The sequence below is a fragment of the Zootoca vivipara genome, chromosome 5 (genome assembly GCF_965207765.1).
Source record: "Zootoca vivipara chromosome 5, rZooViv2.hap1.1, whole genome shotgun sequence".
Taxonomy (NCBI): Eukaryota; Metazoa; Chordata; class Lepidosauria; order Squamata; family Lacertidae; genus Zootoca; species Zootoca vivipara.
Genome location: NC_142588.1, coordinates 31,163,153 through 31,177,495, shown reverse-complemented (window position 1 = coordinate 31,177,495; position 14,343 = coordinate 31,163,153). Strand labels below are relative to the sequence as shown.

At 41.4% G+C, this 14,343-nt stretch overlaps 1 protein-coding gene across 5 annotated transcripts in view; it reads left to right on the top strand.

Annotated features, from left to right (window-relative positions):
- The window catches only part of PRKG1 (protein kinase cGMP-dependent 1), a 581,919-nt gene that overhangs the window by 498,861 nt on the left and 68,715 nt on the right, over nucleotides 1-14,343 (top strand). For all 5 annotated transcript variants that reach the window (XM_088670276.1, XM_088670275.1, XM_035137531.3 and 2 more), the window contains one exon: nucleotides 7,563-7,628. In XM_088670276.1, coding sequence (XP_088526402.1) covers nucleotides 7,563-7,628 — 66 coding nt within the window. The remainder of the gene's footprint in view (nucleotides 1-7,562; nucleotides 7,629-14,343) is intronic.

Genomic DNA, 14,343 nt, shown 5'->3' with positions numbered 1-14,343 from the left:
ACGCCGTTTACCTTCCCGCTGTAGCGGTTCCTATTTATCTACTTGCATTTTGACATGCTTTCGAACTGCTAGGTTGGCAGGAGCTGGGACCAAGCAACGGGAGCTCACCCCGTCACAGGGATTCGAACCGCCAACCTTCTGATCAGCAAGCCCTAGGCTAAGTGGTTTAACCACAGCGCCACCTGGGTCCCTTTTCCTTGTGGTTTAGAACACTGATAATACAGATCCCAGTTATGGGGAGCCTTCAAAATGTACTTAGCTGAACCTGGTTTGAAACTCTGCACAGACATTAGTGTTAAGCACACAAAAGTTGGGAGTGGAGAGGGTAGCACATGGGGTGCATCCACCCCCATTCCCCTACACTTTGTCCTCCCATGTTCATTTTGGATACCTAAAGTAGGTCTTTCTTTTGGGCTTTTACAGAAAGTAAGTGCAAGCTAGCTCATAAAATAGTCATAACAGATATTCAACCAACAAATTCTTCCAGTTTCTGGGAGGAAGTAACTGGCATCTTATAACTGGTCCTGAGATTCCCTTGCCATTGCAACACATTGCGTATGGAGGTGATCTGTTTTTATAATTTGCCGTCATCTAACAGAATAGCTGTGTTGCTCTGTTGTGAAACAGAATTATAAACATCAATACAGTTTCCAAGAAACAGAATGGATGGCTCCATCCTTCATCTTGAAGTTTTGAAATCCTTCAGGAGAATGGCCCAACATGCTTATTCAAGTGTTTCAGTAGTCAAATTTATACCCTGTCTTTAATCTTTTCCCATCCCTCGCTGTATGCTGTGATAAATACATAACAGCAAGCCAGAAAGCAAGTGTTAACAGCAGAATCAGTAAGAACTAAAACCCTGAACACATTTTGCAAGCTTGAAGAGGTGAGGGAAGGCAAGGTCAGGAAGGCAAAGACTTGTGACACCATGTCAATACCCAATTGTGGCTCCTCAGAGTTTGCTAAATACCAAACCTCGACCTGTGTTCTAGCTGTATTTTGTTATATGCAAATGAACACATACCTAATTTCCATAAAGTTGACAAAAAATGTAGTTAATGCATTGGTTAGAAGTCAGAACGAAAGCTCGGTGGTGGATTTTCCAGCATAGAAAGAAAAGTACAAACTTTGATTAGCCTGCTCTTTGATTTTAAGATTCGATTTAAAGAAGAGTTACATTCAACAGCAAGGCATTGTCTGTGTAAAACATAGAAATGAAAATCCATCCCTATCCTTCTGGGAATATGGTGTATGACAGCCCTAATTGCTCTCTTAACACTCCTATCATATGCCCAGCAACATAATTTCCTGTAGGTCGAACTAATGTCACCCCCCACTGGAGCTGGAGAGCAGTTAATTTCTTTTCAAGTCAGCTCCCTAGGTTGGATGGACTTTTTAAGATGACAGCGCAGCTTTGCATAAAATATTTATGGTACTTCAAAAGGAGTGTCGGTAAAAATTCATTTTAGAGTTTATTTTCTTAAAGCTAATATCTGGTAACATAAAATATGTTTTTGCCATTGGCACTGTTTTAGATTCAAAATTATAAGATCTTGCTGTGTTTCTTTCAGCTGTGATTGGAGTGTACAAACAAACCAATACTCATTGCCTCCCTTTTTCCTCAACCACTGCCGTAGAAGGCAGGTGGCATACGAAAAAGCGAGTATTAGGCCAGGTGTTTGTAATGATGATGATGATGAAGCACCCTTTCGATACAAAAGCTGACAGCTTTTTGCTAAACAAACATAAAAATCCTTTGACAGTATATCTTAAAATTTTGAAGCTACAGCTATCCCAGTGGCAAAAACATGCTTTAAAATGTCAGAGATTAAGTTTATATCCCTCAACGAAAACCCCTAGAGGTCCATTCTATGTCCTCTGGGCATTACTAGAGATGAGTGGGTGTTCTCAACTCCACTCTGTTACCTTTCTGAGGTTTCATTATTCCTTGTGTTCCACCCTTGTTGCCCTCCAGCAAAAAGGAGAATTTAGAAGTACTTATAACACATTTTTTCACAACGAAAAAAGTTTAATTTCTTTGAGATTTATGACTATAAAACATTGACAATGATACCTGGGCTGGGGGGATTACTTTGGATCATACCCAAGAATATGGTTTGACTCATGCAAGGCTAGAGACTGATATTCACTGATCACCCCTGCCCAGTGACCATATGAAACCCCAAAGACTGCTTCTGAAGATTGGGGCACCCTTCAGAACAGAATGGGATATAGTGTGGGGGACTTGGGTGGGCCATGGGGAACCTCAGGCCCAGGGGAGGGGGTCAGTGGTTTCCCTATAGACTTCTCTATGTGACCGTTGAGATTCTCATCAGGCCACCCACCCACTCCTGAGACCCCTTGCTGGCTCTGCTCCACACCCTCCTCCAGTTCTTTTGTCAGACTGGAATGTGTCCTTGAGCTACAGCAATGCCTTTGGCTTGCCTGGATGGAGATAGATAGTTAGCTAGCTAGCTAGCTAGATAGATAGATAGATAGATAGATAGATAGATAGATAGATGCATGTGTAGAAACGGTTGAATTTTTAATAGTTGGACTTCAGCCTACTGCACAAAGATAAGAATTGCATCCGTTGGCACACTTATCCCTGGCATTTGGCCCCCAGAATGTTGCCTCTGATGAAATGCAGCCCTCATGCTGAAAAGGGTTCCCTACCCCTGAATTATAGTCTAAGGTGGTGCTCCATGTTGTTCCGAAACTTATGCATGCCAAGCACACATGCACAGGCATAGACGGGTGTACCAGATTGGCGGGGGGAGATGCTAGTCACAAGAGGATGCAGCCACAGTAGAACATATAAACCAAAGATGAATAATATGTCTTGGCACTGGAGCTTCTGTGGTGCTTGCAAGGGAGTAAAAGAAAAGAATCTCACAGCGTGGAGCTGCTAACAGAAATCAGAAAGAAGTGCATGACTAAATCATGATAAAGGGGACATTTCAGAAGCATCTAATCTCCAGGACTCAGTGATGGCTATGAATTACATACTGCTGGTACAATTTTCTTCTGCCTGCTCTGTAATCTGAATCTTCTTTGGTGAATTAAAAAAAAATTAATACTGTCAGTTCAGCATAGCCACCTGCTTAGCACAGATTGTGTACAGCAGAAGACTATAGCTTGACTATATTAATCAGGGGTTCATTTGAAAAGCTACACTTAGCAGGGTTTCAGTGGCAATTAATAAAAAAATATTTAGGAAACATGGCATATGGTGCCATAAATTATATACTCAAGCATAATGAATATTAAATCCATTCCCTTTACAACTTCTCTTCTTCTCTTCCATTTGATACTGAGCAATGAGATCCTCAGCTTTGCAGTTTGCAGCCACTGCAGACAGCTGTCTTCTCTTATTATGACGGCCAGTTCTTGGAATGCCTTCATAGCAGCTTGGCCAAAAGAGGTTTAACAGGTTCTAATTTCCCTTTCAAAATCCTGCATTTATAGAAATTGTGACAAGGTGCAGACTCCTGTTTGTTTCCTTTAAAAATAAATAAATGCTTGCATCCTTCTTCGCCTTTCAATTTACAGTGGCATGAGATATTCTGTCAAATGTGGAACCTCAACCAGGAACCTCTTGTCTCCCTTTTTGAAATGGCATACACTTGGAACTACAGGGATTTATTTCAAAAGGATTTGGTGGGAGGCGTGTATTTCTCATTCATATTTGCCTGGAGGCAGTGTGGTAAAGTGGATAGCGTTTGACATAGGAGATTAACGTTCAAACTGCCATGATACTATCTGGGCAGCCTGGGACAAGTCATTATCACTCATCCTACCTCAAAGGGAGGATAGTTAAGAATTGTAAAACACGTTGGCCACAATCCAACACAGGGTTAAACACATTTAACTGTACATTAGATTGTAGGCAGGATTTCCATACTGAAAATGGATGTAATAGTACTTTGTGAAGATCTCAGTGAAACAGTTGTGTCTGACATTCATATTTAAAAACATAATATATTCTGCATTTCTCATCTGAAGTACAATCAAATGAACAATTATTTAAACCTCAATTTTTCAAATAATAGTTACTACCCTTCATTTTTCATATATCAGGTGATTTTCACAATCAGATGTTAATGAATACAACAGCAGAAAGTTTACATTTCCCCGCAACCTACAAATAACACTGAACATATGCATTGAAATAACTAGAAAGACAAGATCAATATATCTGAATTATATTTATATATTATTATTATTATTATTATTATTATTATTACCGGTATTATTAGCATGAATATTCATGAAAATTTATTCTTCTCCAGAATAAGACGTGTTGTATTTCAGTTACTAGTCATATGCTCTAGTGGTCTGTTTGGGGCTGCAATCTTATTCACACTTAGGTTCCATTGCAATCAATAGGTTTTACTTCTGAGTAGCACTGTCATAAAACTATAGTGCATCTCGAACCAATTCTAGGAATCATTAACCAAATAAAGCTCCTCCCTACCCCTCTTTAAGGGTTTTCTTTTTCTTTTAGGAAGCAGCTTCATTTTGATACGGAAGAACAGAATGTAAGAACTGTAGGAAGAACAAGGAACTGTAGGAAACTGCTGAGTGGACAAGAAAATAAGAATTAAAAAAAAAGTTTTGGCATGCAGATTAGCTCGATCCCTTGTGTGGGTTAACAGGTGTCATGTTTAAGTCTGTGCTAGTATAAAGCATTTGCCGCTACATCTGTTGGTGGCAGCTCTCAGTGCAGCAGAGCTGTTAAGAGAGTACGGATGATGAGAGGAGGTGCCTTCAAGTAGATGAACTTTGTGCTTCTTTGTGGCTCAGCAATATGCTCTGCTTACATTTTGCATCCTGCATACAGGAGATACTTCCCAGAGCAGCTGTGACCTTTTCCAAGCCTAAAAGGCTTTAAGCTGGAAGGTCTGTAAAATTCCTGAGCTGTGCCAGAGCCCAAGGTAGGGTTGTTGGATAGAAGGGAATAGTAGTTTCCCCAAGGAGGACAATGGTAACTGCAAACTCTTAACTATGGGCTACTCTGACAGTGAAAGTGACTCTGAGAATGAGGGTTATCTCTCTGGAAGTAGTGATGAAGAATACAACCTAGAAGTTGAAAAAACCTGCGAGTCAGTGCTCACCAGATTGTATTTTCATAATGATTTGGGGCTGGTGGGTTGCCGGGGGGGGGGAGCAGGGTTGGCACTGTGATTGTCTAGTGTGCTGCATTATAATGAACATTTGGCTTAGACTAATAGAAAGGAGTATTAATAACTTGCTGCATGTTTGGAATTGGAATCATTTCTCACATCTTAATCTACTGACGTAAACAAACTGTTATTAACTTAGAGTTATATTAAGCACCATAGCCAGACGGATATGTGACTTAATGTAATTGGGTTAATATTCCTAAATTGTAATTAAACTAGGCTCTCTTTTTTTTGCTACCTTTCTAAAAGTTTGAGCTTAATTTCTAAAATAAACTGTAGTAAGCTCAGTTATGTTATTGTTTTCTTGGTGTGTGAATCTTTACGTTAAAGAAAACATTAAATGACAGTTGTTTCTTCCTGACCTACCCCTGCCTTCATGGCCCATATTGAAATGCACTTTAAAAAAGAAATAGAAGGCACGTGCAAATTCTGTGTTTTGCACTTTGTGCGTAGGCACTAAAAATCAACTTTCACTAGGCAATACATAAAGTGTCATCAATGGCAGTAACCAAAAGGCAGCCTTAAAGGTGCATACACAGTGCAATGAAGAAATGGAGTATTCTGCAATTAGCTAAAACTTTGAAAGCAGTAGATCAGGATCGAGGTGTTACTGCAGGTTTGCTGATACCATAATTTTATTAAATACATACCTTTTTAAAGAGCCATATTACACTGCCAACTTCATATCAGATTTTGATTTATAAAGTTGAGGGTCAATTTGTATACTTGTATATCATATAAAAGTAGCATTTTTATCAGAAAGAGAACAGAGTTCTTTTGTAGTAAAATCCCTTTTGATTGAGCAGTACTTATACAGAAAGTGATGATAAGCTATCAGTGCAAAATTGCAAATGGCCTTCAAACAGCATTACAGAGATGGTGTTGCAGTTGCAATATGAAATCCAGGTGTGGATCAGCCCTTCCAAATGTGAGGATAACAAGTGGCAGCTACACTGAAATGTTGCCGTGTGACATTTTCTTTTCCAGAAGACTCTGTTCCATTCAGTCGTCCCCCCCCCTTTAATAGTCACTGTATTTTCTGTTGCCACTTATCCATGCTCAGTCTTCGTTGGGCCATTTTGACTCCCACTCTTAGAGGCCCTGCTAAAGTTTTAGCACCATATGTATTGGCCCCTGAGTTTGCAATATGTATATATTGAGGGGGTGAGGGACCTATGACTCCTCAGATGTCACTGGACTAAATTTCTCATTATCCCTGGCTATTGGCTATGTGCTAAATACTGGATCAAAATAATGATGGTATAAAGGCCCCAAACTACATGACCGTGGCAGACTTTTGACCCTGCAACCCATCACCTGAAGTCTCTCAGTCTCTCTCTCTCTCTCTCTCTCTCTCTCTCTCACACACACACACACACACACACACACACACAAACACAGAGAGTAACTGACAGGTTTAGTAACAGCTGTAGGGGGAAACCCAAGCAGAAGGGGAGGTTTAGTACATTTAAATTGCAACTCATCCTCCTGTTGTCAGGTATGAAGGTGAGGGCTTTCTCTGTGGTGGTCCCATGACTTTGAAGTTCACTACCAGCAAAGCTGCTACATTTCGGTTCCTCTGAAAAGCCTTGAAGACCCAATTAATTATTTTCACACTGGCATGTGTAGGTGTGGTTCTCTGTGATGCTGCATTTTAGTTCTTTAGTGGTCTTACAAAAAAGTTGTGTTTTGCCTTAGGGGTGAATGTGTATTTGTTATCGCTGGTTTTAGTAATGTGGGTTTATGGGAAGTTTTGTATTATATTTTATTACCATAAGAATTGTATTTTACCTGCTATTTTGCATGTGGTCTTGAGTGAATTCAACTCATAAAAGGGGCCTTTAAATAGTTTAAATAAAATAAATACATTTTAATCCTGAACAGGAAAGGCCTGCTTTTAAAGCTGCAATTCTGCAGCAATCTCGTCTAGTCTGGGATGTGATCTTCTGAATAACTTTTTTGGCATTTGTTCTGTTCTTTTAAAATGACGTGCAGATAATGACAATAACACTCAGTTAAATATTCATGCTTCTTACGTGGCCCTTGGTGCTGAATTAGTTGCTCATTTCTCTCATACTGAACCGCAAAGTCGGAGAGACCCATAATCAAGATAAATGAATTTGTAAAAAGGCATAGAAATGACTGAGTAACCTATCTGCTGAGAAAATGACTTCTTATGATAATGTTGTTTTGGAAACATTTCTAAAGAGCCGCAAGATTTAAAGCAAAACAAGACATTATTTTTTTAATGGTTTAAAATATAATAAATCAATAAAACATAATTCTCATTTGCAAGATATATTAATGTGCGAATGGTTTACTTTACTGTAGACACTGTTGGCAAAGTGTGTAAAATGCATATTATTGTCCTTTCAGGGAAGATGTTCGGACAGCCAATGTTATCGCTGCTGAAGCTGTAACATGTCTTGTCATCGACAGAGAGTAAGTGTGCCATTTTTTACCCTATGATACCAATTATTTTAAACTGATCCTTATTGAAGTTGTGTGTATTGCCCTTCATCATACAAGTGACCACAATACAGTACTGTATACACTTAGGTCCCGCTATCCAAATGCTCTTTATACGAAAAATTCACTTATCCAAACATGAGGAATTAGTACCTCAACCTCACTATGCACATTGTAGATTCAGATACTCAAACCGCCAGACCTTCACGGAGTACTGCAAAGAAATAAGCAGCCTTAAACAGTGCTTTACTGTTCGATGGCAGCGGTTTTGCCAAAAACTATGGTGCAGTTTCCGGGCCGTCCTCAAGGGAAGCATCGTGCAGAGTGTATTACAATAATCTAATCATGAGGATACAGGAGCATGCACTACTGTGGAATGTTATTCTGATCCAGGAATGGCTGTAACTGATGTACCAGCCATAGCTGGTAATGGACACTCCTTGCCACACAAAAACACTTGGAGCTCAAGGGACAGAGTACCCCCAGGAGTACCCCCTTCCTACATTGGGGGGGGGGCTTTGCTAACCTGGTATTGACATAAGATATACAAATTAAGTTACAGTTCATATGTTTGGCAGTGACCACAGTTCTAGTAAAAGGACTCTGGGATTTGAAATGACTAACAAGGATAACTCCTATGTGGACTCACAGATCCCCAATACTGTCATTCTTTCACTGTTGTTGTTGTTGTTGTTGTTAAAATTTGTTTACTACCCTTAATTTGTTTGCTTAATCTTTTTACTACTCTTAATCCAAAGGTCCCAAAGGTCACAACAGAAAAATTCAGCAGTTCCAGAGATTCAGAGATGTGAATATTTTTTTAAAAAACACACACCAAATAATAAGCATTTCTTTATCTTAACTCCTACATCAATATGAAGCAATTATTGGGCTGCTAAATTAGAGTTTTCATTTAAATTACAATATGTTGGATGCGCTCTTATTTCACTTTAATCGATCGATTACCCTTTTAATGAAATCCTCAAATTAAAATACACTCAAAGGGATGGAGGGTGAAACATTAGATAGTATTGTTGAGAGAATACATGGAGTATGGCAAAAAGTTCTACTGTATATTATTTTGTTACTTTTGAGCTCTATTGTGACCATAAATGTGTAAGGGGGGGGTTACATACATACATACATACATACATACATACATAGCTCCAAGAAGTTAATTTCAAAGTGTATTCTATTTATTGAAGTGTAAGAAAACACTGCTTCAAAGGAAATATATTGTTAATTTAACTTACGACCCACCAGAATTTCACTGGGGCTGTATCCGATATAAACAGATGGGGACTGTTAGGAATTTGAACTAAATAGCTTCTGTGACACATTTACAAGAAAGGTTCCATGTTACACAAACCAGCCATTATGCTGCATAAATCCATAGGGAAAGATGGAAATTAATGAGCCCAATTAAACACATTCGACAGATATTCATTGAGGAAAGCCGTTAAATAATTACTCACATTTTATTTGAACTATTCAGTACAAACATTTTGCAATTGGAACTTAATCATCATTAAAATAAATAGGTAGAATTAATCCAAAATTAGTCTTTAATCATTTGGTAATTATTTTTGATTCTTATGACAGCAACTTAATATGTTTTTCTTTTGCTACTGACAATGTCCTTGAAGTAGCAGGAGAGTGCATATATAACTTCTAGGACTCAAAGTTAATCCACTGTGTACCAGGGATTTCAACAATGTCGTGCAGCTGAGTGTGACCGCATTCATGCTATTTATAGTGGAATATGTACTTAGTTGTATTGTGACCCTGGAGAATCTGATTTTGCAGTCAGCGTATCTATTTCCAACACTCAATTAATTATATACATGAAGCTAAGTGGAGAAACTCGTTGTAGATTATGGGAAACCTATTAGCCTTGTAAAAAAAAAGTGCATGCTTGAAGCCTCCTTTAATAGCTTACGTCAATGGTTTCAGGTTTTCCCCCTCACACATTATTCAAGTTGCATATTGAGGATGTAGTCCTGACACCATTAATCATCATCATCATCATCTTGTTTATGTCCCTTAAAATCAATGATGTCAAACTTACATATTTTATTGTGGGTGTCAGAGTTCCCTTGATGTAAATGAATATTCTCTGATTAGTGTATGAAGGTCACTGCCACAAGAATATGACAAAGTTAGATGGCTTTAAAAGGGGGATTAGACAAATACATGGAGTTCAGGTCCATCAATGACCACAAGTCATAGTGGCTATATGTTGTTATCACCATGTTCAAAAGTAGTATGCCGCTGAATATCATTGAAACGTAGGAAGCTGCCTTACACTGAGTCAGACCATTGGTCTATTTAGCTCAGTATTGTCTACACGTACTGGCAGTAGCTCACCAGAATTTTGGAAGATCTTGGATTCCCCCAAATTGCTGGGCTGCAACAACAGCAGAGGGTGATTTTCTTTAAGAATTGTCTCTGGGTTTCTCAGAGGAATCTTGTTCTACCACCACAAAAAACAGGTTGCTTAAAAGGCTTTCGATCTAATCCAGAGGAGCTGCTCTTGTATTCTTAAATTCTGTTCAATTCCGTGAAGGTGGCAGCTCATTGGGAACAAAGAGAGTGGCCCCACAGAACTATCCCTAGCTTTGTAGTGAATGAAATCTGCTCTCACAAGACCACTTAATTTGAAGATTTGAGTGCAACCTCAGAGAGAGTTAATCACAGGTAACAGAGAATCTAAATCCCTTGGATTCCAATTTAACCAGGCTTGCAAAATTTTCACACATGAGTATTTAATCACATTTGAGCCTCTCCTGTATAATCCCATGAAATGGTTAAATCTGAACAGAAAGCATAAAGAAGGTTTTTGTTATGAGAATTACCGTTTCCCCATTCCTGCAATGAAAGGTCAGCAGATTGGGTCTTGGCTCTACCCACAGCTCAAAGGCAGCTAGCAGCGTTTGGGATGCAGGGCTCCCAGAATTCAGTTTGCTCATGCCTTTGTTGAGTGCAGCCAAATCTCCATTTGCTCCTATTCTTTGCTCTCTCCTCAGGTGTTTTAATATACATACCTTGTCTTGCCCCTTCTTACATTGCTGTTTTTAATTCATTGGCTTGTTCTCCCCCTGTTCTGCTGGTCCACAAGCTCCTTCTCTTGTGTTTTTTCCTTGGTTCCTTCTCTCTTGGTCTTTTCCTGCCAAAATTTAAAAAGGGAGTTAGACCAGCTTGCCAGCAGCATTTACAACTTCTGCCTTCACTAGGCAAGAAAGTTGTTACCTCATACCACACAGATAAGCGGGTAGCCGGAAAAGACTTGGTGGCAAACATTCCCTGGGGTGGGAAATCGCAGGGAGGCCCCTTTCTTTATTGCTAAGGCACCTGTTGCCTCAGACCACTTTTGATTTTTCTCCTCCACCTTTTCAGTCAATAGAAGCCATGCTCGTACAGATAAACCAGGCTGTTTGGGGACATCTTCCTTCAGGAACTCTACCCCTGGCCAGTGGCATAGCATGGGTTGCCATCACCTGGGACAAAGAAAATTTCCACTCTCAACACCCTCCAGACTTATAGGTTCCTGGTAAACTTCAAGAAGAGCCACCTAACTCCAAACAATCAGCTAGTCTACCTGAAGACCCTGCCGGGCACCTCCATAGGCCCAACTTCTCTTCCTCCAGAACAAGTGTAAAAGATCAGCTCAGAGGTTTGGACCCTCATCAAATCTAAGAAAGAGGATCTCATGTCTATGGCATGGGTTCCATTTCTGTGCATATCAGTGGCATACATCACTGTTGGCAAAACACCACACCTCTCCAATGGGCTCTACTGCCCTACCAGTAGACATCACATCAAGCAGACACTTGCACGTCAAACTCTCCAAACACCTCTGCCGAGCCTTGAGATGGTGGACATTGTGATCCAACCAGCAGATGGGCTCTCCTTTTCACGATCGTGACTTTTGAGGCAAATAAATGCCTGTTCTGAAGTACAGCTCCATGTTTAAACATTAAGAAATTGAAGGATAAAAATATTGTGGCACCAAAAAAGAAGAAGAAGTGGTTATCTGAAACCAAACCCATGTTAACAACAGATGTATGAGCAGACAGGTTAGGACTTAAAATAGCTTGGTCTAGGACAGCTGGTATAATATAACACTAATGGATTTACCAAGTATTCCCAACATCAATTCTCTGAATTTGTTGTTCTGCTTCTTTTTTATTTATTTTTTAAGAGAGCCTCATTAGTGCTGAGAGAATACTGGTGATATGAAGTGAAACACCATGCTGAGAATAGTTTACAGGATTGAAGGAAATATGCCAGTAAAGTATTTGCAGCAATTTCCCATTTTATCCACTAGCCAAATGAGTATATGTGTTGAAGTCCAAATAACAACGAAATAGACAATTGAAAAGTAAATAAAAACACAAGAAGAGCCTTGCTGGATCAGATGAAACATCCATCTGTAATCTATCAGTCACCAGCAGGGGTTTTTCTCTCTCCTACACTTTTTATAGATTTTGTCAGCATATGCAAGTGGTGGCAGTGATCACCCCCATTTTCAGGGCATTCTCACCACAGTGCATCTGAGGAAGAAATTCATAGTTTCATTTACAGAGAGAGGAAAACACGATTGTCTCCTGTTCCATACAGTCTCTTCTCTTTGGCGATCACTCGTAGCTGAGTAAGATTGTCTTCCATAAACACAGTTTTAACAATGAGTCCGTAAGTGACTGTGGAGGCCAATTCTGGATCCACGCATCCTTCCACAGTGGGGACATTGGTTTCCGGGCTCGAGTTGATCACGGTGTGGATTTGCCAAGCGTGCCTCCCTCTTAGCACGTTTCTCCCTTGTGTCCTGAGATCGAGTGTCTTCAAAGCCCATGAAGTAGGACGGTGGGCTTGGTGATTCCTCCCCCTGCCACACACTCTAAAGCAGCGTTTCTCAACCGCTGTTCTGCGGTACACTAGTGTGCCGCCAGATGCTGGCTGGTGTGCCGGGACATGCCGCGGCGAGAAGGGCGATTTGCTGCCTTGTCACGTGCCGCCGGCCTTGGGCAGCCCCCCCCCAAAAGAAGAAGAGGCCAGGCGCTGCAAGGCACTCCGAGCGCTCGGCGCTTCGGAGCGCTCTGCTCTGCAGCCGCCGGCCTTGGGCAGCAAAAAAGAAAAGAGGCCAGGCGCTGCAGGGCGCTCCGAGCACTCGCCGTTTCGGAGCGCTCCACTCTGCAGCCGCTGGTTCCAGGCACCGAGGCGGCAGGCATCGGGCAGCACCCCCCCAAAAGAAGAGGCCAGGTGCTGCAGGGCGCTCCGCGCGCTCCCTGCTGCTACAGCAGCAGCAACAGCAGCCGGTTCCAGGCCCCTCTGGCTGGCTGGGGCGCTCGGTGGTCTCGCTCTACAGGGCATGGAGGTATGTCTTATGGAGGTGGTGTGCCTCGTGATTTTTTTCACGGAACAAGTGTGCCGTGGCCCAAAAAAGGTTGAGAAACACTGCTCTAAAGGATGCTACAATGTGATGTAGATTTCTTTCTCAGATGCTCTGCAGGCAAAAATGGACCCAGATGGGGCAGATCACTGTATGCCACCACTTTCCCACAAAGGCAAACCCTTTTTAAAATAAATAAATAAATAAGCATGTAAACAACAAATAGAAACACATCCAGTCTCCCAGAATGCTAAAACTGTAAGTTCCTCACTCATCTCCCACTCCTGAAAGTCACAACAATTTCTTTAGTGCATTCTCAAATGTGCAGAAACAGCATTACCATCCCTACGGCCTGAGAACAACGCTGCAGAGATGATGAGCCACTTTCAGGCCAGCCCTACCTTTCCCAACAGATATAATTGCAGGAAGCCAATAAGCAGGATATGATGGTGACAGCCTGTTCGCATTGTTTGTTCTCCAGCAACGGGTGTTCAGAGATGCACCGCCTGTAAACACAGAAACAGTGTGCCTCTGAATATGAATGATCTTCTTCTTCCACAGACAAACATAGCAATCCCAACTCCCCACTGCCACCACTGGGGCTCTGGAGAGCAGCAGAACAACCACCGTATCTGCACCATGGTGTCAGAGGTTGAGAGTGAGGTGAGGCAGGTAGATTGGGCCTGACTCTGCACCAGCTCCAGGCTGAGGATGCTGTTTCCCAAGCCACAATCAAATTCATGGCAAAACCCATTGGACTAGATGTTGCAACTTTTGATGTCCTTTCAAATTAAAAGGAGCATCTACCATTATGCTAGCTAGCTTTACATCACTTTACCAGACGATCTGACTAATTTTATAGAAACCTACTTGCTCCATCTGGGATGCAGGTGGTGCTGTGGGTTAAACCACAGAGCCTAGGACTTGCCGATCAAAAGGTCGGCGGTTCGAATCCCTGCAACGGGGTGAGCTCCCGTTGCTCGGTCCCAGCTCCTGCCAACCTAGCAGTTCGAAAGCACGTCAAAGTGCAAGTAGATAAATAGGTACCACTCCGGCAGGAAGGTAAACGGTGTTTCTGTGTGCTGCTCTGGTTCGCCAGAAGCGGCTTTGTCATTCTGGCCACATGACCCGGAAGCTGTACGCCGGCTCCCTTGGTCAATAATGCGAGATGAGGGCCGCAACCCCAGAGTCGGTCATGACTGGACCTAATGGTCAGGGGTCCCTTTACCTTTACCTTACTTGCTCCATCTACTTTCAATACCATTTATTCCTGTCAGTTTTATACTTTCTTGGTCTTGA